Source organism: Daldinia loculata, assembly GCF_022478755.1.
Source record: "Daldinia loculata strain CBS 113971 unplaced genomic scaffold F4817scaffold_13, whole genome shotgun sequence".
Lineage (NCBI taxonomy): Eukaryota > Fungi > Ascomycota > Sordariomycetes > Xylariales > Hypoxylaceae > Daldinia > Daldinia loculata.
In genome coordinates, this window is record NW_026054867.1 from 223,633 (window position 1) to 249,325 (window position 25,693).

The 25,693-nt window shown below is 47.8% G+C and overlaps 5 protein-coding genes across 5 annotated transcripts; 4 read left to right on the forward strand and 1 right to left on the reverse strand.

The window, feature by feature from the left end:
* Nucleotides 1–708: 708 nt before the first annotated feature.
* F4817DRAFT_331915 (glycoside hydrolase family 31 protein) lies at nt 709–4,210 on the forward strand. Its single transcript, XM_049302579.1, has 3 exons — nt 709–1,449; nt 1,505–2,241; nt 2,295–4,210. Exons 1-3 carry the CDS (start codon nt 1,218–1,220, stop codon nt 4,101–4,103), a joined length of 2,778 nt encoding a protein of 925 aa, XP_049160866.1. The 5' UTR covers nt 709–1,217; the 3' UTR covers nt 4,104–4,210.
* Nucleotides 4,211–5,336: 1,126 nt separating this feature from the next.
* F4817DRAFT_331917 (uncharacterized protein) lies at nt 5,337–7,271 on the forward strand. Its single transcript, XM_049302580.1, has 2 exons — nt 5,337–5,873; nt 5,986–7,271. Exons 1-2 carry the CDS (start codon nt 5,871–5,873, stop codon nt 7,051–7,053), a joined length of 1,071 nt encoding a protein of 356 aa, XP_049160867.1. The 5' UTR covers nt 5,337–5,870; the 3' UTR covers nt 7,054–7,271.
* A 930-nt stretch (nt 7,272–8,201) lies between these two features.
* Nucleotides 8,202–9,813, reverse strand: F4817DRAFT_314072 (uncharacterized protein; the record flags this gene model as incomplete). Its single annotated transcript, XM_049300347.1, has 7 exons — nt 8,202–8,619; nt 8,694–8,789; nt 8,842–9,230; nt 9,300–9,373; nt 9,432–9,464; nt 9,521–9,547; nt 9,600–9,813. 7 exons carry the CDS (start codon nt 9,811–9,813, stop codon nt 8,202–8,204), a joined length of 1,251 nt encoding a protein of 416 aa, XP_049160868.1.
* Nucleotides 9,814–11,610: 1,797 nt separating this feature from the next.
* On the forward strand, nt 11,611–15,098 carry F4817DRAFT_331921 (OPT superfamily oligopeptide transporter). Its single transcript, XM_049302581.1, has 6 exons — nt 11,611–12,782; nt 12,844–13,252; nt 13,386–13,681; nt 13,732–13,756; nt 13,834–14,084; nt 14,153–15,098. Exons 1-6 carry the CDS (start codon nt 11,817–11,819, stop codon nt 14,564–14,566), a joined length of 2,361 nt encoding a protein of 786 aa, XP_049160869.1. The 5' UTR covers nt 11,611–11,816; the 3' UTR covers nt 14,567–15,098.
* Nucleotides 15,099–20,346: 5,248 nt separating this feature from the next.
* F4817DRAFT_42737 (uncharacterized protein) lies at nt 20,347–24,838 on the forward strand. Its single transcript, XM_049307455.1, has 2 exons — nt 20,347–23,636; nt 23,685–24,838. Exons 1-2 carry the CDS (start codon nt 20,730–20,732, stop codon nt 24,423–24,425), a joined length of 3,648 nt encoding a protein of 1,215 aa, XP_049160870.1. The 5' UTR covers nt 20,347–20,729; the 3' UTR covers nt 24,426–24,838.
* Nucleotides 24,839–25,693: the final 855 nt, after the last annotated feature.

The following is a 25,693-nucleotide window of genomic DNA, read 5'->3' on the forward strand; positions in this document are numbered from 1 at the left end:
CCGGATTGACTTGGGAGTCGGGTGTTTATATTTAACACGATGCAAATTCGTCTTTGGCCGTTCTTGTAGAGTAGCTTTAGCGTCATAATTCGTTTTTAGAAATCTTTTTTAGAATGGTTGCTATGTTGTTATGGCGGTGACGAGTGGTGATGACTGGGTAGTTTTTCCATGTTAACATCGCTGTAAGGGTACCTAGGTAAGGGTAGGTAAATATGATGTCTTCATTAGTATAAAGTGATGCGCAGACATTATCACCAAGACAACTAGTCCTCTTGGCGACTGACTTTTTAACATTCCACCTTTCTGTCATCGAACAGATATGTATATACTGCTAGGACACCGTTCTTTGCTATGCGGTCACGCCTCATACTTACATTTGGGCATCTGCTTCGTATAGCCTCGGTTTACTCGGCGAAATTACATGTTTACCTAGATCCTTTTGCTGTCCATAGTCTTGCGGAGACAAGCCCAACTCGGTGTTGTTCCCCACATGGTCATCCCAGACAGAACAAACAAGCTTATAAAAGGGGAGCTTATATAGAACGGACCAGGTTCTATCTCGCACTTTCATTGGTAGTTAGAGCAAACTGGTATGGAGCCCCTGCGGGGGAGCTCTTACCTACCTAGTAGCTCGGTGCGGAGATGAGAAGCTGCGGAGAAAAGCGCTTGACCGCGCTTAGTCGCGTTGACCAGTCTCCTTGTTCCTTACCAAAAGCAGGCTGACCAAAAGGTCCGGGGAAGCTCCGCGAAAGCGCCGCCATCAAAGAAAATAAGAGCCTCCGACTTGATTTCACTCCGCTCTCTTTAGCTAGGCACTCCGAAGCACGTACAAGTAAATGTTAAGAGAGCATCACGTGGACCGAAGGAGCGCCGAAGCCGGTATTAAAGTCCTCCACTGCTATCGTATTTGATGTTCCTCGTCAATTATGACCTTACATACAAGCCTTAAGTCTTATACCGCTAGATTACAACTACTCTTGCTAAGAGCCATGATGACATGGGACATGGTTGAGCGGAGTAGCAGTGGGAATGTTGGGGTATATGCGGGGGGCGGAGCTTAGTTGATCACGATCCTACGTTATTAACATGGGACGACTCTTACGTAGTAGACTAACTAGGTATTGTAAATATGGATGTATATATAAGTCCCAGGGTAACACCACGGCACATGGAGGCGTTCTGAGACAACCTCCTAGTACCTGGCACATCCGACCAGAATGGCAAGCCTTCTGTCGCTTATTACGGTGGTGACGGCGGTCTCCGCTGCCGCTCTCGCACGACGAGACTATCCGACTGACGACCCTCTCACTTCCTGTCCGGGTTATACCGCTTCGAACGTTGTTAGCACGGCGTCGGGATTGACGGCGGATTTAAAGCTGGCCGGTGAGCCATGTAATGTGTACGGGACGGATCTGAAAGACTTGACTCTCGAAGTCTCATACGACACCGGTATGACAAGTTATCACAAGCACTAATGCACGAGGATCTCACTAATACCGCATAGAAACGAGGCTCCACGTCAAGATCCAAGATGCTGCTAACAACGTCTATCAAATTCCCGAGTCCGTCTTCCCTCGGCCAGAAGCCAAGGGCTCCGAAGAAGCGCAGTCGGCATTGAAGTTCGACTACACAGAAAGCCCATTCTCCTTCTCCGTATCTCGCTCTGACTCAGGCGAGGTCCTCTTCGACACATCGGCTGCCAACATAGTGTTCGAGTCGCAGTACCTGCGTCTAAGGACGAAGTTACCCGAAAACCCGAGTCTATATGGCCTCGGCGAGCATTCAGACCCTTTTATGCTGAACACTACTGACTACATCCGCACATTTTGGTCGCAGGATTCATTCGGCGTCCCCGAAGGCGCGAATCTATACGGAAATCATCCCGTGTATTACGAGCATCGAGAATCGGGTACTCATGGCGTCTTCTTCTTGAACTCCAACGGTATGGATGTCTTGATCAACAACACGGCTGAATCCGGACAGTATCTCGAATACAACACCCTCGGTGGAGTATTAGACTTCTACTTCGTCTCCGGCCCGAGCCCGGTCCAAGTTGCGCAGCAGTACGCTGAAATCGTGGGCCTGCCCGTGATGCAGCCGTACTGGGGATTGGGGTTCCAGAACTGCCGGTACGGATACCAGGACATTTTCGAAGTGGCCGAGGTAGTCTACAATTACAGTCAAGCTGGCATCCCGCTCGAGACTATGTGGAATGATATCGACTACATGTACCGTCGAAGAGTGAGCTTACATTACTGTCTATGAATATTGCTTGTTAAACTAACAGACGTTAGGTATTCTCCTTGGACCCGGAAAGATATCCTCTGCACAAGACGCGCGAATTAGTTGACTACCTGCACGCGCACGACCAGCATTATGTCGTTATGGTGGATCCCGCTGTGGCTTACCAGGACTTCCCAACTGCTTTCCAACGAGGTGTTGATGACAACATCTTCATGCTTCGCGAAAACGGAACCGCGTGGAAGGGCGTTGTCTGGCCCGGAGTTACGGCCTTTCCTGACTGGTTCTCTCCTAATATCTCCAAGTATTGGAACAACGAGTTTTCTCTTTTCTTCTCTCCTGAGAACGGAGTAGATATCGATGCCCTCTGGATTGATATGAACGAACCTTCCAACTTCCCGTGCTTCTTCCCTTGCGATAACCCTGACGCTTCTGCTGAGGGATACCCGCCAGACCCACCTCCTGTCCGAACTCCTCCCCGAGCTCTGCCCGGCTTCTCTTGCGACTTCCAGCCCGAAGGGACTGACTGTAAGAAGACCGAAGTGAAGTCCCTGGAAATCCGCGATAGTACGCCCCCGGCACACTTCGACAGCCTCTTCCTCTCGCCGCTCCAGACAGAGGGTCAGCAACTTGGACTACCAGACCGTGATCTTCTCTTCCCGAAGTACGCGATCCACAACAAGGCCGCGTACACCGATAGCGCGAATGCAGCTGAGGGTGGTATCTCGAACAAGACGGTCAATACAGATCTGGTTCACCAGAATGGCCTGACCATGTACGACACGCATAATTTGTATGGCACCATGATGTCTATTGCATCTCAGGAAGCTATGCTCCAGAGACGTCCTACCGCGAGGCCCATGATCATCACCCGCTCGACGTTTGCCGGAGCCGGTACTAAAGTCGGGCACTGGCTAGGAGACAACGCATCGACATGGCACCATTACCGCCTTGCTATCAGGAGCATGATGGCCTTCGCTTCCGTGTATCAGATCCCAATGGTAGGCGCTGATACATGCGGATTCGACGGCAACACCACCGAGCAGCTCTGTTCGCGCTGGGCGGCTCTCGGCGCGTTCGCACCATTCTACCGTGTACACAACGGCCTCGAAGCCATTTCGCAAGAACTATACCGCTGGGAGACCGTAACGCAGGCTGCGCGCAAGTTCATCGATATCCGCTATCGCCTGCTCGACTACATGTACACGGCGCTGCATGTTCAGACCCTCGACGGCACACCCATGGTCAACCCGCTATTCTTCCTCTACCCGCACGACAAGAACACATATCCCCTCGACCTCCAGTACTTCCTCGGCCCGGGCCTGCTTGTGGCCCCTGTGACCGAGGAGAATAGCACCAGCGTTGACGTGTACCTCCCCGACGACATCTTTTACGACTTCTTCACGCACGAGCGCATCGTGGGCGAGGGCAAGGCTATTACCGTCACGGACCAGGAGTGGTCGGATCTACCGCTATTCCTGCGCGGCGGCGTAATCATTCCCTTGCGCACCGAGTCCGCCATGACGACCACCGAAGTACGCACCAAGCCCTTCGAGATCATCGTCCCTGTAGGCAAGGACGGCAAGGCAAGCGGCCGCTTGTACCTCGACGACGGCGCGAGTATCGAGCAGCCGACCACGAGCGATATCTTGTTCGAGTACGCGGACGGCGTGCTAACTGTCAACGGCACGTTTGGGTACAAGCCGGACGAGCTGAGGATAAGCAAAGTTACGTTCTTGGGCATTGGGGGTGGGGATTCTGGGAATAGCAAAGGCAAGAAGCGCGCTGCGAAGGACGTGGTTACGGTGGATGTAGATAGGACGCTTAAGGAGGCGTTTACTGTTGAGGTTGGGAAAGCTTAAAATACATGGTAAAGGGAAAAGGGGGGATGAAAATATATTGCATACATGTTAATACGTATTAAGTCTGTTTATGTATAATGTGTAAATAATAAAAGTGCATCGTCTAACTCTACCTGTTTATTTATCCGTGAAAAGTAAAAAGTAAAAAATAAAAAGAAAATAAAAAAGCTCAGTCCCAGATTCGAATCCCCTCGGATAGGGGCAGAGGATTCGAACCCAAGACCTACGAAAAACCGGCTTCGTTAGGCATCTGCTGTCAAGTCACGTTCTTTGGGAAGAACGGTTCAGCATAAGACACCACAGTGGGGTTTTCTCTAACCTCAAGTCGCCCAAGCGAGGGGCGTCGGTTGAAAGTTGGTTTGCAATTAGGATATATAACTTTTACTTCGGTACCTAAGGTAAGGTACTTGAGATGAGGTACCCAGGTAGATATCTCGTTGCCTGGGTACCTGGGTTTCTACTTCTTGACTTGACTTTTGGGTACCAGCCAGCTGCAAGATCATGACTTGTAACATCCTTATCCATTCTACTCTTCATCCCGATTCTAACAGTAATATCAGTAGAGCCCTAATTAACCCGCAGCATAGTCTATGGGCCTCCGTAAAGTACCGAGGATAAATGACCTCCGGGATGTCCTCCGAGATTTACGTATTAAATATACCGCTTGGACGGCGGCGTCTCGGTCGCTAAAACCGGACTAGACGGGACCGGTCCATCGGTGCTCCATACTGCAATAAGAAAAATTACTCCCCATGGGGTGTCACGCGCGATATTCCTGGGGAAGTCCTGCTTCGACACCGAGGCCGGTAGTACGTGGTCGCATGACCTTCCCGCCACCGAGCATTTTTACGGGTTTCTAGTTCTGGACTGGTTTTATGTTAGCCTATGGCGTTACACGCTGGGCGCGGCGCAATTATATACGGGAGTCTAGAGCGGGCTTGGATATGGGGCGTCGGAAATATCTTAGGGAGAGACCGGGTGGTAGAATGGGGAGATAGATATGGAAGCAGATCGTGTGTGTGTGTGTATAGGTTAGGTTTATGAGGAGAATAGAGATAAAAGAAAATATAAGATGTAAAATAAAAAGAAATACATAGAAATATTAGCAAAGGAGGTAATAGGTAATATAGCCTGTAGACTTAATGGAATAAAACCGATGAGGTGTGATAAGTGAAATGAAGTCGTGCAAAGTCGTGCTACATTTTAGAAACTCAGACAGAAAGACGGTACTAATATTAATATATCTTTCCTTCACCGACCCATTAAAATTTTTACTGTCACGAACGACGCCATACAGCAACCCAACGGGTGGACATGATTGGATCTAGCGTTGCCCATGTGTGGTTGGCAAACAAACTTGCCGGCTGTCTTCTGCAAGTACCCTACTCGAACCCTTCCTCTTCTTTTTAAATCCTCTTCTTAAATAGGTCAAACACTCTAAAGAGCCCTCGAGTGTCACATTACAGAAAAAAAAAAAAGGCACTTGCAATTTTTTTGCATTTTGCATTTTCCACCACATCTTTCAAATCCGCTTTTTTAATCCAATTTTCAAACATTCATCCCTTATTTCCCACGTTGTACCGTCAACTTCAACACCCACAATTACGGCACCATGGAGGTAGACGATCCCTTAGATATATCTAATGGCACCTGTTATTATGCCGTCAACACGGAAGCTAAGAAGGACTATATCCCTTGCGGCAATGTCGACGTCGGCTTGGACTGGCACTGCTGCGTTGCTGGCGATATCTGTCTAGAGGACAGTGCATGCTATCATAAGAACTGTAAGTAGTAGTCTTAGATTACTTCCTACATCCTTTAAGAAATAAAAAGACCTATTGTTCTAACAAAGATCCCTCCATGGTTAGATGGTATCACCTACCTGGCGGGCTGCACCGACCAAAAATACAGTGCGCCCAATTGCCCGTACAAGGGGAAGTACGGCAGCCAGCAGTGGACGGGACTACAGCGCTGCGATGACAATCCCGATATTGAAGATGGCGACGATATATGGGCAGCGTGCAAAGAAACCGGAGACGTGCCAGGTTCGAAGCCGCCTGCTCGCTGCAAATGCTCCAGCGACACCCAAGTCATCTCTGACAAGCCGAAGCTCGACAACGTCGCGCTACTTCCAACAAGTCTGGGCGGAACTCTATCCTGGTACGGTGGCAAGAAGCCATCTGTAGATCCAACTCTGGTGACCACTACAATAACGGTGCCCTCGACCGAGACATCATCACTAGCATCCTCAACATCGTCCGCAGGATCACCCACCACATCGTCCTCAGACTCGCCAAGCACCCCCACGCCAGTAGACTTAGGACCAGGCGACAGCAGCCCCGTCACGCCTCCCACAAACATACCCAACGCATCCACAAACACCGGCACAGGCCCAACCCTCTCCACAGCAGCACAAGCCGGCATCGGCGTCGGCGCAGGCGTCGGGGCCCTACTAATCGGGTGTCTCATATATCTAGCGCTCCTCCTACGCAAGCGCCGCAAAGCGAAGACTCACGGCTCCAGCCTCGACTCCGCATCCACGGCGCGGCAGGATCTCCCCAGCGCCAACAACCCACCGAGCTCCCTCGCACCACCACCGCCGCCGTTCGGCCAGACGTACCCCAGCTTCCAGTCGGAGCTCGCGGCCGACGAGCCCAAGAGCGCAGTCACTACTACTACTACCGCCACGGCGCCTGTCCCGTACTCCCCCTCCGCAGCCTCGATCCCGTTCTCGCCCACCGCGGCCTCCTTCTCCTCCTCCCAGCAGCAGCAGCAGCAGCAGCAGCAGAAGCGGTATACAGCGTACAACCCAGCGCTACACGGTAACTACGCCGAGAAGAGCGAGGCGGCGGCGGGCCAGATGCCCGTTTCGCCAATGAGTCCGGAGCCGCAGAGGAGTCCTGCGACGGAAGAAGTGCCTGGGGTGCATGTCCATGAGTTGGAGGGTTAAGGGGGTGAATGTGATAAGGGAGGGGATAGGAAGGGAAAAACTAGGTACCGAAGGCGTTATTATCTGGAGTTAGGGGTTACGTGATACTAAAAAAAATTCTCGATTGGCTCCGTTTCAGACTGCGTTTACTGCGTCAGCTTGGTATTGAAGCCGTGGACCTTACTTAGGACAGACGGTGTAGTTGTCGTTGTCGTTGGAGGGTGCGTGATGAAAATGATTGATACAAATTGACGATTGGCCGACGAGGATAATGTGGTTTAATTATATACCTACCTACCTAGCTTAAATGAATAAGTGCATCGTTTATGCGTATATGCGTCTAGTCATCATTAAGTCCCCGTCTCCTCATGTCGTTGACTTGCATCCGATGTCTTATTGTAGTCTTTGTATCCATACCTAAGTCTGATAGTTATGGAAGGTAATACAGCAGCAAGTTTTTCCGCCCTCCATCGACGGGAAGTGTTCTACGTGGGCGGCTAATATGCACTAAGTGATGCCGGAAACCATACCCGGCAAGGACAAATGTATGTTGAAAGACTTGTTCCCGCAGAGCCAGATAGAGGGAGAGGGAGAAACGGGGACCCGGCAGTTGGTCGATCTAGCGCGCGTGAGGGCTGCGGAGGTGGCGAGGTGGCGAGGTGGATTGAGAGGATCAGGCAGTGGTGTAGAGGACATCGGTATTGGTGTTTTATGCCCAGGGCTTGGTTTATATTACGCAGTGCGGATTATACACTCGATGGGCTCAGGAAGGGGGCCTTTTTCGATAGATGTGGTCTAGTTAGGGGTGGTTGGGTTGTTGATAGGGGGCCATGAAATAGGAACAGCGTTGGTTTTCCTAGCCGTTAAAGCAGGAGGCAAAATACCTATGCCGTGTAACTGCACCATGCGATGATCTTGTCTACTCTAAGCTTTGTCTTAGATCCAGCCAGTATCTCGTAAGCCAGTTTATCCCGGTGGCGCGGGAAGTGCTGAAGCCGTTACCCAGTTGTCATCATGTAGATGAATGATCGGCGGCCTTAATTAGTTTTTTTTTTTTAAAGGGGTACTCTGAGATTGTCCAGATCTATTGAGGATAGGAGGGAAAAAAGGAGGAAGGGGGGCTGGGAGTGTGAAAACATATATATTTATGTGGAAGACGACCTATATATTTATGTCCTACTTGTCAAAGCTCTCTGCGGCTTTTGAAGTATCTCGGCCGGGATGTGTTGAAGTGGTCGGGCGTCGCGAGACTCTTTCCTCAGATGATCATGATAATCTATATCGACTGAGGCGATTTCCCTGTAAGTAAAGACATCGTTTACTCGTCCGGACTGAGAAAGGTGCGCCTTGCGTACCCAAGACCTTAACCCCGTCCACGAACTTTCAGGTATTTGCGGCAGCTGCTCTAATTGTATCATCATCTCAGAATCGTTAGGATCATGTGGGAATTCCCTATGATTGTGCTTTCGATAAGTCGAAATGAGTTTGAGTAAGGAATCCCGCAGGGTGGTTCGAGTCAACCTGCGGAATGGGACGAAGACTATCGGCATACAGCTACAGGAAATCCCTACGTTAAGCTCGGCCGCTCTGGAGAAATGGTGTTAGCTCGCCTATGGAAATGCAAAGAACAAAATGCCAGTGATGGTCGTCGTAGCGCTTACGCGAACGCAGATACCAAGTGTCCAAACCAAGTGATATCAAGAGATCGTATCGCCTTCACGCGATACACCGCGCAAAGAAGAGAAAATATACAAGCTCTACGATGGCGTTAGAATTAGGCACGTAACTTCAGGAAATAGGAAAGCCCACATCAATCCCGTAAGGAAAATACAGCACACGCCAATCTTCCGTTTCGATGGGAGTCGGAGTTTAAGAGTAAAAGCCACGGGTATCGCAAGTAAATATAAATCCGTGACAGCGCTAAATACACTCGTGGTAATCCAAAGAGGTTCCTGCGGTACTAAACAATCGACTTCGGCATCGGTGTTGAACATCTGCGCTGTTGGAGTGTATCCGTTGCAGGTGACCTGGATTGTTATGACGATGATCAAATAAAAGAGTATCACTACAGCTAGCGTTGCCCAAATGAGGATCCTAGCACCCTTCACCGGGTTAAAAATACGAAGATAAAATATCAGAAGTGTCGCCTTGATGAAGACCGCGGCAGTCGAATAAACGTAGCTTGGTGCAAAGCTATACTAGGTAACATTAAAATTAGTTAATGAAGACCACAAGTACCTTCTAGTGCTTGGGAGAGACATTTATACTTTCAGAACAACCCTCTGATGAAATTCAGACACCGGTATGTCCCATTGATGGCGGCCCATCATGTTATCAAAAGCTATTACTTATAGTAAGCCTCTAAGCGTATGGGTACAGATATACTAGCTGTGACGAACCCTTAAGTATAAGAGAACAGTAACAAGTGGTACCTATCTGAAATACAATTAGTTTCTTCTGATGGGTTACGGATCTGGACACTACTAACCGCTGAGATGAGGCAGAGGTCTTATAGCTACCACATTAGCATGTTCCTCTAACAGGTATGGTATAAGGAGAGAACTTACAGTCTTCTATCCCAAAGTTGCATGTTACCCACACTCGAGTATAAACCCGCAAAGTTAAAAAGCAGTACATGATTGCTAGCGTCAAGCCTGTGAGTATTCTAGAAGTCGGAGCCATCGTCGGTGGGTCGATAAAGTTGGGCGTTATCCCCGGTGGAGGCGCCAAGCTGGGCATTTGAGAATAATCAAGATTGATGAACATATTCGCTCCATTCATGGTTCCATACATTGCATGCGATGTTTAGGCGGAACCCCTTTCTTGCTGTAGAATTGCGAGATGTGTCAGGTTACTACAAGCAACTATACTCAATAGATAGAAATATACCGAGGGATACCTAAAGCTTTATGGTACCTTATAAAGTTAAAAGCAGAATGTGTAACATTGCTGCATAGGTACTGCCTCGTGGCATATAGGTATTCGGATGATTTAATAGTGGCCATTGCTGACAGCTCGCGAGTTCCGAGACATACAACGAAGTTAACGTAATGCCAGAAACGAGGCTTTTGGCATTATACGACATGTTCATATCCTGTTCATTGGGTGTCTCCCTTCGAAGTCTCATTCGTAAGTGGTAATAATACCACGCAGAGGTATACGATGGGAAGATCGGAGTAGGATGCAGTAGCGTTACGCTTATACGAGCGTCGTTTTCTAGAACACCGAATCTCGTTGAAAACTCCACTAATGGAAGGTATGGTAACCAAACATACAATTCTGAGTTGAAGCATAGCTCACTGAAATGAGGAAGACCTGTGTGGTTCTAAGAAGGGAGGCTGTATCCAAGACATCTCGACTCTGGAAAACGGAGAGACGCGACGAAGGGCCTTAAATTTTCTGAAATTCCGCAGGCCACACGTCTTTAGTCCGTCCATAACAGATCTTGATTATATTGGTGCGGCTTTTACAAATCACTTGTTGAGAAGATGTCTGAATAAAAATAGCAACACGAGAAGGCGTTAGAAAGCACTGCCCTCTTCTCAGAAGCACTGGCTGGATACCTGCCAAGAGGTCAGTGTATCCCTAATGATTCCTATCGTAAATCTATGAGAACAAAAGATGACATAAGGCACGGAGCTGAAAGCATTAGGCTAGGGATCCATGCAGACGTGGCTTCGGTGAATCAGAAGATACCTAATGCAGTGACGTTAGGAATTCGGTGAGTAAAAATAATTTCAACGTCGAAGATGTCCGGAGAGATACCCGATGGCTTGCGCCTAAGTCCTAGTGGTCCAGGATACGACTATCTATAAGTTTCTACAAGATCAGATATAAAGTCACCTATTAGCCCTATACGATAGACTTGTTAGTCCAGCTACCCCTATCAAAGCTCCCCGAGTATGTAATTCGTTTGTTATTACTAAGCACCAATATGGATAAAGCCTTTCAATTCCGTTATCAGATTCGGCTTTGTTTCTTATGCACCTATCAGAGGTTTTATCTTTTCTAGCAAAGGGCGCATTTGCTATTTTCTATTCCGTATTCTGTCATCCAACATTCCATTCAGTCTTCCATATCATTACGTACTTGGATCTATCATGCCGTACATCCGAGTACCTGATACTAACATGGTAGAACCCGTCTCTTAGGTTTTCGCCGCTAAGGACTTTTGCTTTGGTGTTAAAAAATAGAAAATAAAAAAAGACGCCGTCATGTCTACCATGTCTGCCATGTCTACCCGAGGAACAGGGGTATAGCACTACGACCCTTGGTAAGAGGTAGGCAAGTCCATACGACGAACCACTAATACCATCCTAAAACTATCAGCAGCACCATTTGATCCATGGCCGTGGTATTACCCGGCCTTGTCTAGACGCAATGCGGATGGCGAGATGCGCCGAGATATAGCCCACACGCCGCGAGACGTTTATGTTCGCTGCGATTGCGTGATTGGTGCTAACTCTTTTCAATGATCGGCTTACATGGTTACAGACCAGCAACACGAACTATGTCGCTATGTACACAATGCAACCGGCCCTGCGGTTGGATCTATATCTGTGTTGGGAATACCACCCTAAGATAAATAAATAAAAACTTAATATATGGTGTGTTCCTCGCGATTTTCACTCATCCTACCGCGTGACCTTCGTTGGTGCGTCGAGTCAGCACGCTGTCGAGTTAAAGGGAAGTCTTGAAGTTTTACAATTAAAAGTGGTTTATAACCGCCAAGTATCCAAGTTTATCCTTGGCGTCGATATATTCCAGGAACTCAAGCCGCCGAGATGCCTTCCCGCCTTTCGGGCGATGCCAAGGACGAAGCCAAGTTCTCTAGTGCAACTCCCGCAGCTGAGCCTCCAATTAACCAACGACCTCCTTCGATAGAGGACATAGTTAAGGACGGTAGCCCAAGCAAGGAAAAGCTTCCTGTCGAGGATGCCGTCGAAGTTGATGCCGATCTTGAGGATGAAAATGACCCCGAGATCAGCCAGATCCCTCCAGAGGTGAGGCGAGTCGTCAGTCTTCACGATGACACGACTTTGCCCACCTTAACATTTCGATATTTTATTCTCTCCATTCTCTTCGTCATCCCAGGAGCTTTTCTATCTTCGATGAATAGCTACCGAACCACGTATGCGCCCTACTCGGTTTTCTTCGTCCAGATCGCCTCCAATTATGTCGGCCTCTGGCTCGCGCGCGTGCTTCCTAACCGCCAATTCCGCATTCCCTTCACCCGTTGGTCTTTTAACATGAACCCAGGTCCATGGTCGGTCAAGGAGCATGTCTTAATCACTTTAACAGCAGCCTCTGGTGCGACAGGCAATGGAGGCACTACGCCTATCGCGCTTGGCGACCTCTACTTTAACGAACGGCTTCACCCCGCAGCGGCCATCTTTTTCATGTGGTCCATCGATGCTACAGGGTACGCTTTCGCCGCTCTCGCACGTCAAGTTCTACTATACGAACCGGCATACCCTTGGTTCCAGGCCCTTTGCCAAGCTGCGCTTTTCGAAACCCAGAGTCGACAGAACAAGAATCCGACTCCGACCGCGCGCAAGCAGATGCGCGTGTTCTGGTGGGTGCTCCTCGGTATCACGCTCTGGCAGTTCTTGCCGGAATACGCATTCCCAATGTTGAACTCGATGGCCTTTTTGTGCTGGGTTGCTCCTCATAATCCTGTTGCTAATTTTATCGGATCTGGTCTTGGCGGAATGGGATTTCTCAATTTATCCTTTGATTGGGCGAATATCGTGAGTCTTCTGATGAAATTCCAATAACGCATAGATGAAATCATACTAACTAATTTGAAAGTCCAACTATCTCGCCGGAGTTCCGCTATTTTTGAGTCCTTGGTGGTCGCAGGTCGTACTTTTCTGTTCCTTCGTTATGTCGTGTTGGGTGTTACTGCCCGCTGCAAAATGGGGACACCTTGGAAGTTATCCTCATTGCTTGATGACGAACCGAGCTTGTACTGCTGATGGGAGCAGATATCCTGTCACAGATCTAGTCACTCCGCAAAATACCTTCAACCAGACGGCTTACGAAGAAAACGGCCCGTTGTACCTTGGCGTTCATTACCTATGGTCTATTTTCTTTGATTACGCCTCTTACATTTCGGCTTACTCTTGGATCGTGTTCTTTGGGGCCGGCCAAATCAGAGACGGGTACAGGAAATTCCGCGCCCGCCAGAAAAACCCGGGCCAAGGAATCAATCATCAATGGTATGTCTTAAGAATACCCACCAGTAATCTATCCTAAGGTATTCATTGAAACTAATATGTCCACAGTACGTTGATATACCTCGTTATATCACGAGCCAACCTCCATACATCGTGTAATACTAACGTAAGCAGATTCGGACAGATTGAACGTCCTGATGAGATCTTATAAGGAGGTTCCTCTGTGGTGGTACATTACGCTGTTCCTCGCCTCTTTTACATGTGTCATGACATTGGTTGGAATGAACATCATATTCATTCCCTGGTGGACTTACTTGGTGGCACTTGCGACAGGAGCTGCTATTGTCGTGCCTCTCGGCTGGCTTTATGCCATTAGCAACTTCCAGCTGCCCATCGGAACGTTCAATGAATTGCTATACGGTACAATGGTTCAAAACCTAAGTACTAATCGCAATCCCATTGGAGCTAGTGTAAGTCTGTCGTCCTGACGAGTGTTTCGTATGCTAATCTTGCTCATCAGGTGTATGGTGCTCTGGCTGGTGGCGGTATGATACCCTTAATCCATCGATTACCCGTTTCCACTCAACTTCCTCCTCGTAATGAATACTAACAATAATAATAGCCTGGTATAGGGCCCAGTATATGTTGCAAGATCAAAAAATAGGGCATTACATGCATGTCCCTCAACGTACAGTTTTCTTCTCGCAAATCTTCGGGATCACTATGGGTGTACCGATCAATTATGCAGCAATGCGCTGGATCATGGATTCCAAGCGCGACTACCTAACTGGAGCCGTTGATGATCCAGCCCATATCTGGACAGGTCAAAGTTTAGCCGGCTCTTTGACTATGGGGGTTCAGTATGTTTTACTAGTAAGTTGCCTTGTTTTCTAGTCTCCGAGTACCACGCATGAACGCTAGATACTAACGCTATTCAAAAGGGGCCAACCCGACTCTTCCAACAAGAACAGTTCCGTCCTCTCCCCTACGCTTTCCTCGTCGGCGCGGCCTGTCCGGCCATCGTATACGCGCTCCACCGGCTATTCCCTCGCGCTAAATTCCATCTTTTCAACACCACCATATTCTTCAGCGGCGCGTCCATCTTCTACGGCAACGTGTCGACTGGGTACTTCTCGCGTTTCATAGGAGGTTTCGTCGTTATGTTTTGGGCGTACAGGTACCGCTACCAGCTATGGGCCAAGTACAACTTTATCCTCGCGGCCGCGTTCGACGCGGGGTTCAACCTGAACATGCTCTTGATCTTCTTAATCTTCGGCAGCGCAAAGGTCATTGGCATGCCGAATTGGTGGGGGAATGATGCGGCCAGCGTGGAGAAATGCTATGCGCTTGAGTAGAGTTGCTGTCTTGCTGGGTATCTTGTTTTGGAGTATATATCCTATGGAGATACTGGTGCTAGATTTATATTAAATAGGCGAGGCTTATTCGAATGGATATTCAACCTAATCACTACCTAATGTTTCGTATATTAAGATGATTAGAACTTTATTACTATCTAAATAGATATTGGGGAGCCTTAGGTCGGGCTGGGGATCCAAGGTAACATCAGGATCAATTGATATCGATCGCCTGGTTTCAGCAAGAAATTTACCGTCCTTCTCGACACATCGCTTCAAGTCACCAATATATAGAAGCACATTAGCCATATGGGGTGATCTTACCCGGAGGGACCGCTAGAACACGGGATGGTGTTTAAGGGATAGTAGCGCAGGAGTAAAGCGGCTTGTCGAAATTAGTTGATGTAGCTAAACCTATGACCCTGATCCTTATGTTGAGTCAAGTTATAAATAGATACTGGTCTTGCTTCCTCGTGGCTTGTAAGAGCGGAGGAACTCGAGGTGGTAGGATTCTAGATAGGACATCTATAACAGAGGATACTTTCAGTATGTATAGCCACGATCTTCCATAGTTATGTATGTTCCTAGGGTTAGAGTTCTTTGCGGAACAATGGAAGTCGTTTCTATGTTTTCTGGCTCCTCTTCGTGATACGAGGTGAGGGTTTAAATTGTCGGTTCACTTTTTGATTACGTGCGTCGAGTTAATTACGGGTTACATAACATAACACTAGCATGGAAGTAATGGATCATAGGTGAAGTCAGTTGGTTCTATAGCCAAACTATGAGAACGGCCTAGTTAGGTGTATGTTATCAAGTCTATATGCCAGAGCCAGTCATCTGGCTAGCTTACCACGACGTCGTAAAATCTACTAGAGGTAGGTCTATTTCTTGAATAATGCTTCCATAATTACATCCGATGATCTATGGGGTTATAAAAAGAGAGCCAGGTGAGTTCTATGAGACTTGGTAGTTACTCAATAATTAGTTAGCTTAAGTTTGTAAACGGTATGAGATCTACTGACGATATACATTGCCTATGAATCAACCTGTGTAGTTGTTAAAGATTGAGATCTAGTACGGGCGGCCATTGCAAGGCCAAAATGGCGGCACGTATACTAAACTTCTAATGAGTTTTAGTCTCCTATTATACCTCTCTATATAGGCATATCCTTAGAATGACCCAATCCATAATTAATACCATTGCTTCTTTTTATAGAGGACCTAATATATTACTCTATTATCACATTGTAATAAAGCTGTTAAGTGATAGGATTATTAAAAATGCTTAGGAAGTTATATCGGTTAAGAATGATCTTCTGGAGATTCCTTATAATATTTTATATAATAGTCTCTAGGTGCGTATGTTATGTTATGACACGCCCACGATTTTATTAGCTAAGAATATCTTCGAAGGCGAAGAATAATATCTCCTCAACCCATCTACTTCGCAAACTACCTTAGGTACTTGGACGAATATGATAACTCGGAAAACTGGACATGAAACCGCTAAGACCTTTTGTCGATCACACCACTTCGTAATAGTTATTTTTGCTATTGCAATATTTATATCTAAAACCTTTAACTTCATAGGGTACTACCTACGATGATGGTTTCTATACTCATGGACAACGAGAATAGTTATCCTTAGCTAAGCTAAACGAGATTCTACCGCGTGATTATTTTTAGCGACGAGCTAGACAACGAAAAGCACAACTCGAAGGAAACGGTGTTAGCATCTAGGGCGCATGGTACATTCGTGATGTCTCAAATCGGCGGGCTGTGCAAGCCGCTAAACATGAAGGTAAACATAGTACAACACACAATGCAAATATAGTAATATTGTGGATAATGGCGAACTGTGGGATAAATCTATTTGGTTAATACCGGCGTCTTTTGGCCCACCAAGTATAGAGGAGGTTATTATAGGCAACCCGCTGAATATGTGCATTGAGTCTCCGTAGCTTTCATGTCTATTCGCCGTACCAGCAGCGGCTACCCACTTAGTATACTACATACAGGCGCTACTGATTTTAGAATCCATCGTCACATATGTACTGTACATAGGAGCTTGTTGGCGGTCAGTATACTCGAAAACTATTTATTTGGGCCAAACCATCGCTTTTCCAGGTGAGGAACCGGAGAGCTCATTGAGCTATCCTTTACCCCTCTTCCATGAAGCACTCTACTCTCCTCGAATTGTATCACTTTGTCTTACAAACAGTCTTCGAATATGTATGACGTTGGTTCGAAGCCCGCGAGTTTTAGACGGGATCGTTGATCTACCGGCGGAGATGCGGGAGATCCCCGAGGAGTCTAATCTTATCGTCTATCGAACACCGTGAAGATGGCGTCACTTAGCATCTAACTAGTCATAATGTCTCTATGTTGCTTTTCACGTAAGGGTCAAACGCGACATGTGGGAAGTAACTCGATTCCTGTTTTTGTGACTCAGAGGACTGCGAAGCGAAGATGCCCAAACAACACGATACCTACCCACCCACGCACTTGGTAAGACGACATAAGCGAATGCCCGGAGGTCGAATAATACTTTGGTCTCTGGACGTGACCCCTCAATTTATGGGAACAGACTCGAAGCGGCATCGACGACAGAGGAGAAATGAAGGGTTGGAAGTTAGCGTGGCACCAGTCAATTGCGTCGCTAAAGATGCTAATGCAGCCCAGAAAGCCGTCAAGACCAAAAGCGCTTGAAGGTTACAGAATGGAGCCGGTGCTGTAGAACTGCCCGATTTCACGGCGGAGGAAAACCGTCCTCGTATACTTGCGGAAGTGATGCAAACGAAGGAAGGGAGTTTTCCATCTCCATTTGCACCTCCACAGAAGTTGTACGTGGCACGTAAAGTTGAGGCTTACGTGGAAGAAGCTTAAAGCTGAATGTTGCGGCTACAAAAAATAACGTTTCTTCATACGCTGGACCAAAAAAAAAATATTTTATAAGTTACACTTTATAAGTTACACTACCTGACACATATGCGCCCAAGGAAGAATGTGGGTTCGACTTAGGTATACGAGTCCTTTTTTGGCAGTTCACATTGCGCAAAATGGAGTAACTAGCGGATTTTAAATCATGTATGTATGTGGCGCATATTTCCCTATCGGCAGTTTGCAGCTATTTTAGAGCAGAGGATTGGATGGCACGTTGGAATAATCCGTAGTGTTCTCTTAATGCTGGTGGATAATCATTGGGAATAGACAATTAAGTGTAGGTTCCTGTCATTAAGATTGGGAGGAGACTCGTTGCACTGTTATCAATCTATGTAGGTAATCTCTACCTAATCTCTAATCTTGATGCCCCGCGATGGGGATTAGATTCATGATAAGAAATAAAAGAAGGGACAAGTGTCGGATCTCGGAAAGCGTTATCTTGACGAACGGGTAGATCCTCTTTATCAAGACACTCGGACTCCAATACATGTATGCTTGCCCGCTCTCTGCCGCTGCCACGGACGTTGTTAGTGTTACATGAGTGGAGGACCCCGAAACATTAATAGACAAAATAACGGTTAGAACGGTTAGGTACCTAACCTAACCTAAACCACAACTAACATAATGCCCAGGTAGGTAGTTGGCCATAATGCGATTGACAAACGCCCAACTGTCAAACCTGTCAAACTCGAGTGATACAATTCGCGCGAACTTGAGTCAAATCAACATTGACTGAGACTGTGGCGGCAGTGCCGAGACTCTTGTTTGCAACCTGTCGCAGAAAGTCTAGAAGGTTACCTAATTCGTAATACGGATGCGATACGACTTGGGAAAATCATGATTTACCCCGGACTCTCTCCTTGTGATGATTGAACGGCTATGGACATCGGTAATTTTGGGGGGGTTGATCCTATCGCGTCTTAGGGTTATCACATATCGATTTAATCTTATTTTTAAAGTATTAACCTTATGCTGCGAAAAAAAAAAAGCAAGCTGCTTACATCTGCTGTTGCGGTTGCGGTTCGCAGTTGCGGCACGTGTGGACTAGGTAGAGCGAAGATGCCGCATGTGCATGTGATGATGTGAGATGATCTTAAAAAAAGAAGCAAGAGGAATAACAACATGTGGCCCAAGCTTTTTCAACAGGGGACCTTGAAGTTGGGGGAGTAGTAGGTTCCGAAAAAGGATACGCATCCAACCCTCCAACCCTCCAACTCTTCTAACGCCTCCAACACCTCCAACTGTGCATGAATCTCGATAATGAGATTATAATAATTGATCCGTCGTATTAAGATTATTGTTTACTTTTTGACTATTTATTTATTTCCCTTTCTGGCCAATATTATCTCTTGGACCGTATATCTCTTACAACCTAAAAGACGCTTAATAAGGGGAAATGTGACGGGTTTCGGTAGGGTGATCAGTTCTAGAATTCTCCGGCCCTAACTCGTAAGACAAGTGGGAGAAAAAATAAAAAGAGGAAAAGGGGAAAATAGGAGAGGCTATGATTGATGGTCCTATTGATGGCTGGCGCCGTGTCTGGACAATTCGACGATGCGGGCTGATAACTGGTGGGGGTTGTTTGAGGCTACGGCTACGTCGCCCGCAGCTGGGGGGGCTGCAGGTGGGCAGGGCGGGATGACATTGGTACCTAGCACGGGTACCTTTGTAGGGTAGGATAAGTAGGGTCCCGGATCACCGCGCGCATCAGTTGACAGGATATCCATGTGGCTATGTACATATATTTTAGCCATTTTCTTGCTCACAAGATCAGTCAAACAGTAAATTAGGTACATAGTACACCAGCACACCAAATAATTACAATTGCATGAGCTGGGACCTCACGTTGAACAATGGAATTTAAGTCAATATAGGGCGAACACGAAGGAGGCAGCCCACCGACTTCATGTGGATTATTTCCAACGCGTGCATTATTCATGAGTGTAAAAGGCTTGAGTAACCTCATAAGCAATATCGAGAAAAAAAACTTCCTTACCTTGGAAGATATTAATTAGAGAGGGGGAATGCATCTGCAGTTTTAGTAGGTAGAAATTCCCGAGGTCAAGAGAAGGCGGTCAGCAAACAATGAATAAGGTACCTCCTAAGGTAGGCGCGTATGAGGCCGGTATTGAGAGTATTACGGAAGGTATTGTACAAATATAACAGTATGTAGATACTTGTTACTTACAAGTACAAAGTATATAGTATCATCCCGGTGTGACGCACGGTCTTGATTGTGACAGGGATCAAGGGCGTACCTGCTTAGTGGCGTACCTGCCTCCACACGCGCGTCACGAAATAAACAAAACGCGCTTTTCACGACCCCAACTACCCTTGTTTAGTTTAGTCTCTGTCCTTCTGCTGCACGATTTAGTGAACTCTAGGGAACGACAAGTACTGTACTTTCCGCTTGGCGACGTGCCGACCGCTCCTTTTCTACATGTAGTAGTGTAAATCTCCAGATCCAACCTCCCGTTAACACCTCCCCCATCTCCATCTTTTTCGTCGCATTCGACACAATCAACCAGTTGATCTGTCAGGAGTTGCGCGCGCCTACTTACATACCTGCATACTTACATACTTACATACCGTGGGACTCATCTACTGCCGCTCGTCCTTTCCTCCTCGACGCTTCTTCCATATCCAATAGCCTATGACCAATAGCTCAGTTCGACATTGCGCCGGACCAGACTGAATGGCGGTTTCCTGTGTACTTTGTGTGTGACTGCTGGGAGAACCGAGAACTGAGATTTGCGAACTGAGAACCGAGAACCTCAGTATTTGGCAAGGAAGCGAGAAAAGATATCAAGGGAAGGAAGTGGTGAACCGATAGTCTCACCTCGAACCCCAAAAACTTGTCCTAGAATGAAGCGTTGAAGAAACGTCTTCATAACCCCCTTGCTTGGTCTAACATTCCACATGCCCTGGACTGATTAGTAGTACTGCTCTTTGCATTCCTGACCTACGAAGCATATATCCTAACTAGTGGGTTATACGATTATCGCCGTTGTCGCTAGTTGCAGTATCTAAATCGGAACCCCTGTCCTAGTTCCATTGACGCGCCTCTTCTTGACGGCATACCCTCAACTTCTTATCAGCTTCTCGTCACGATCGCCAACCTGCTTGTCGTCAACTACTTCGTCGCCGACGTCTATATAGACAAAAGAATATTTTCGACAGGTTCTGCCAGTGCATTGTCACATGATCGCGAACTGGCAAAATGTCAAATAGTGGTGGTACTCTGACTCTGCCTTCACCAACTCATCCACATCATCATCATGCGGATGTGCAAGCAGGTCTAAGGACATTAAGGCGATCAATTTCACGCTCTCCCTCAAAATTCTCTTTTGTTCGAACTACATCCCAGAGCAGTTCTGACGCGAGCTCCCCTTCGTCCCCGTGCATTAGACGCGTCCAGTCCCAATATTTCGGACAGAACACTTCCAATAATTCGCCTCCCGGAAACCAGCCGCATACCCAATCGCCACTTGCAACACCTTTTCGGCCGAGTGTTAAATTATCATTGCGATCCGCGAAATCGACGAAGAGTCCCGCTTCAGCTTCATCAAACAAAACAATTTCTCGGCATCGAACATCACCAAGAAGCCCATCTAGAAGGGCATTATCCCAAGCTTCTGCCTCTGGCAATTCATATCCGCCTTTAACACCAACTCCGCTACTCGAACCAGTCCTCTCTGGGCAGGAAAATATAAATATTTTCTACACCCGCAGCCCGGGACCGCGCAAAGCTGCCGAGAGAACCGCAAATCGGCATAGCGTGCATCTCGATATGACTGGATCTTCGCAGTTTGGTACGTCGCGTTTTGGCGACGCAAACAATAATACCACTACGACTTCTGTCACGAGCCCGCTGAAGCGAAGCGACGCGACGATGAACCTTGACCAAACCCTCACGGGAAGCCCGAAACCCAAACGTCGCAGTTATGGTCCAACAAGTTTGGGTGTCGACTTTAATGTCTATGATCATGGTCCTGGCTCTCCTAACGCTGAAGCTCAAGATGACTCCCCTCGTGAATATGATTGGACAAGCTCCATCTCTCCTAATGTTTCTGAGCCGTTGGCATCTCTAGCATCTCATGCTGCGATGCGCAGGGCTGGATCTCTTCGAAAGTCTACTCTTCAGCAGCGAGAGCGAACATCATGGGGCAAGCGCCATGCGGCTCAGCAATTATCTCAGAGCTCCGGCGAAGCTACTACCCCTCAACGAGAGCGAACCTCGTGGGGAAGACGAGGCGCACCGCAGTTAGCCCAGTCTCCTAACGAGACCACTACACCTAATGGGAAGAACCGGCCACGATTGTCTCTTGATCACTTCATGCCTCCTCCCCCTCGAGAGAGTCCGTTCAATACGCCAGCTCCGCTGCCGAATCCTTCTATGCATATGCTTAACCAGCAGGCCCAACAGCCACAGCAGCCACATCCATTGTCCCGTACTATGACGACATCGTCTTCTAACTCAAGTCTATCTAACGACTCGCCCACACACTTTCAAGTCCCGGTCGCTGAAAAGTCGAGGGCACCTATGAACTTCTCCAAGAGCTTGCCAATTGGTACTGTTCGTCCGCAACATTACAAGCCAAGCCATGGTATTGCAAGTATTTCTACTCCTGACTATAAGCACGAGAGGCCATACGAAGGAGCTTTCGCATCTACCGGCTTAGTATCAAAGATGGTTCGCGACCCGGAGCAAGCTCCTTCTGCTAGTGCGTATGGAGCTGTTCCCGACACGCCTTGTAAGAAGCCCCCTAGTGGTTTTGCCACCTACCCGCCGCTTCCTATGACTGGCAATGCCAAAGCCAGAGGTAGGCACATCAAACATACCTTCGGCTTTCCATCAAGTCCCTTCGATTCAGTAACACCGAACCGACCTGCGAATCCCTTCAGCGAGCAGCCTCGACCCGTGCTCTTCGGCGGATTTTCTAACCATTCTCGAAAAGAAAGTTTGCTCAGCTTGTACAGCGATGATGGACGAAGCCCTTCTGGGAAACTTGGCGGTAGCGAGTCTAGTAACGATGGAGATTTACCGCCGACGCCCACGAAGCAGCAGACCGCGCCGCGAAGTACAAGCGGATTGAGCCGGCTGTCTACCGAAAGCCCCACGGCTAATCGCCGCCTTCCTGCGTTCGGAACCAGCGCAGCTTTGCAGCAAGATCCTGCCGCTAGCTGTAAGTATTACCTACCAAAGCGATCCTGCAATGGCGGAAAAGGCAGAGAGAATATCACCCCCATCGATGGTGCCTTCAACCTGCCAACCCCTGCTATTCAGGAGACGCAATCCAACACCCGTCTCTCTTTACCTTCATTTAGTCGATCTCGAGCTCAGCGTGGTTCGTTTTCTTCCCCTGCGCGGCTCGAGACCCACGCGATGATGACTCCTCTCGCGAAGTCCCCTGCCCAAGTTCAATTTGCTAAGAGTAGCCCCGTGATTACAGCGAGTCCTTTGGAGCGACTAGAATTTGCAGAGAAAGCATCCCCCCAGACTCCTCAGGGAAGCTTTGCGCCTCTTGATGCAAGTCGTCTATCAATCTCTAACGCGAACGACGGCTTCCTGTTCCCCGGAACTGGCGATAGAAATTCGCCTTTCCCGCCTGCAACCCCGACAACACGACACGATAATGTCCCGGCATTCTTTGAACGACGCGCTATTACCCCTATTAATGGTATGCCTTCTCACGACTTGGATGAGGGGCTCATGTCGCGTTTTGGAAAGGTTGAATTTATAGGCAAGGGTGAATTTTCACAAGTGTACAAAGTCACCGAAGCCGCTCAGTCTGCAAGAACGGTTCAGCCTAGCTTCTTCAGTACCCCTACGCACCGGACAGCTTCCCCCCCGCCTACTAAGGTGTATGCAGTCAAGAAGCTCACCCTTCCGATCCAAGGTAATAAGGATCGAGCCCTTCGATTCCGCGAAGTATCTGTATTGGAAACCCTGAAAGGCTGCGATCATGTCTTGCAGCTCGTTAACAGCTGGGAAGACAGCAGCTGTCTCTATATTCAGACCGAGTATTGCGAAGAGGGCAGCCTTCATGCATTCTTGTCTTTTGTCGGCTTGAAGGGACGACTTGATGATTTCAGAATCTGGAAGATTATGCTTGAGATTGGCAAGGTACGTATAGAGTAGGTGGATGTATGGAAAGCGACTAACATATTATAGGGTTTGAAACATATTCACGATGCCGGCTATATCCACCTGGATTTGAAACCTGCCAACATCTTTATCAACTTTGAAGGCACCTTGAAGATTGGTGATTTCGGTTTAACGACGGCTTTGCCGACAGAGAAGGGACCCGATCTAGAGGGAGATCGCGAATACTTGGCGCCCGAGGCTCTTCGAGGAGAGATTGGCAAGCCTACCGATATGTTTTCCTTCGGCCTGATCATGCTAGAAATTGCAGCCAACGTCAAACTGCCCGAGAATGGAACAACTTGGGCTGGATTGAGAGAGGGCGACTTCTCCGAGGTTCCCACCCTTACTCAAGATGCGGGCGCGATTATGCGGGATGCTAATGGCATGCCGCTTGATGATAGTGATCGTAGCGTTGGTCTGTTTGGGGATGATCGTGCTACGCCTGCTGGGCGCCGCAACTACAACTTCCGAAATATCACGCGCCAATCGGCAGACATTTTCGGCCTGGGTCGCAAGAGCGAACTACAGCATCCTCCGGATTTCATGAAGGATCCTGATCACCCTAACTCCCTTGATATAGTTGTGAAGTCGATGCTCACGCCGGATCCCATGATGCGTCCTACAGTTTCCCAATTGCTTGATCTTGAAGCAGCGAATTGGGTCGCATCACGTCAACGAGCTGCCGCCACAGTCTTTGAAGGAAATTGGGGCCCTGCGGATGAAGTGTCGGCTCTCATCTCGCTGGATACGGAGATGACCGACGTCTAAATGTCTTGCTCGAACGCTTCGACTAATTTCACGGGACTGGCCGAATCTTGCTCGACCTGGCATAGAACTGGATATGGAGTTGCATTTGCCATAGTGGTGGGTGTTGTTTTGCCTTGCGTATATCGGCCGACTTGGCTGGATATATAGAGACTTTCATAAAGTTTCTGGCGTTTGACCCAGGGATATTCGAGCACAACTGGAGATGGATGAAGTGCCTGAGTTTTGCGTCTTGAACGATGCACAAGTTGGTTCTATTTCGGGCCGTAACTGCGATACGATATTTATACTGTATTTGCTTTGGCGAATGCAGTAGTGTTTTTGACCATCATTGGTCTTTGGTACAGGTGTTCCTACGGTTGGGAGGCATGCGTCAACCTTGATATACCATCAGGGGATTTCTTTGGTCCTGGACTGTCATCCGTCGAATATTTCCCGCAACTCTTCAAGCGACTTGGTCTCGAGGAGCGATATATCGTGGACATCATAGTCAGATCTTTCGGACCAAAGCTTTGTAACGGCGGCGTTTTCTTTTCGGCGGAGGCGAGCAGTTTTTTTTTCCTTTGTGACTTTTGATGAGTTGATTGTTTTCAACAAGTTATTCACTTCGACATAACGGTATGGAAAGGGAAAAAATGGACACGGTCGTAATGAACGGGCATTCGGAGGGGCGTCTTTTGCTAGACTCGGCTTCGCACCAGTGTAAATATAGAAACGGAAAAAATTGTGCTTAGAGAGATCAGCTCACCCAGACTAACTGGATCGTCATCTCGAGAGGACAAGGAGGTTCGGTCAGACATGTCCTCGGTTTTTACGAAACCCGTATGAATGACGATATGCTATGATTTGCTCATGAGCTTCTTGATCGCGATTCGATTCTGTGGTGTGATAGTTTATGGTGGATATGATTTGTTTCTTTTGTCGTCGGTAGTTGAAGTTAATAGGTTCGCGCAGTACCTTCAATACCAATTAATATCTCGCTTGTCTTGCCAACAACTGGTCTGGGAATGGAGAGAGGAATGAGTAGCAGATGCGAGTGATGTTTATATGTTTTGATAAGTCCGAAGTAGGATGTTTGTTTGGAGCTATGATCTTCTCCGCCTGCTAGTCCATCGTAAGGTTACCGCCAGTAAGGTTACCCAGGCACACAAAAGTTCCTGACACCTACTTAGCCTACCTAGGTAGTCTCACAGTACGGGGCGTATTTCTAACTGGTTGCCTCTTAGTCATTGACGTGTGTTCTCATTCATTGCCTAGCTACATGTAACTAT

Excerpts from the sequence above, each read along its gene's own strand:
- F4817DRAFT_42737 (XM_049307455.1), top strand. The coding sequence starts at position 20,730 with ATGTCAAATAGTGGTGGTACTCTGACTCTGCCTTCACCAACTCATCCA. Across the intron at positions 23,637-23,684 it reads TTATGCTTGAGATTGGCAAG|GGTTTGAAACATATTCACGA; the intron begins GTACGTATAGAG and ends AACATATTATAG.
- F4817DRAFT_331921 (XM_049302581.1), top strand. The coding sequence starts at position 11,817 with ATGCCTTCCCGCCTTTCGGGCGATGCCAAGGACGAAGCCAAGTTCTCT. Across the intron at positions 12,783-12,843 it reads CCTTTGATTGGGCGAATATC|TCCAACTATCTCGCCGGAGT; the intron begins GTGAGTCTTCTG and ends CTAATTTGAAAG. Across the intron at positions 14,085-14,152 it reads GGGTTCAGTATGTTTTACTA|GGGCCAACCCGACTCTTCCA; the intron begins GTAAGTTGCCTT and ends GCTATTCAAAAG.
- F4817DRAFT_331915 (XM_049302579.1), top strand. The coding sequence starts at position 1,218 with ATGGCAAGCCTTCTGTCGCTTATTACGGTGGTGACGGCGGTCTCCGCT. Across the intron at positions 1,450-1,504 it reads CGAAGTCTCATACGACACCG|AAACGAGGCTCCACGTCAAG; the intron begins GTATGACAAGTT and ends AATACCGCATAG. Across the intron at positions 2,242-2,294 it reads ACTACATGTACCGTCGAAGA|GTATTCTCCTTGGACCCGGA; the intron begins GTGAGCTTACAT and ends AACAGACGTTAG.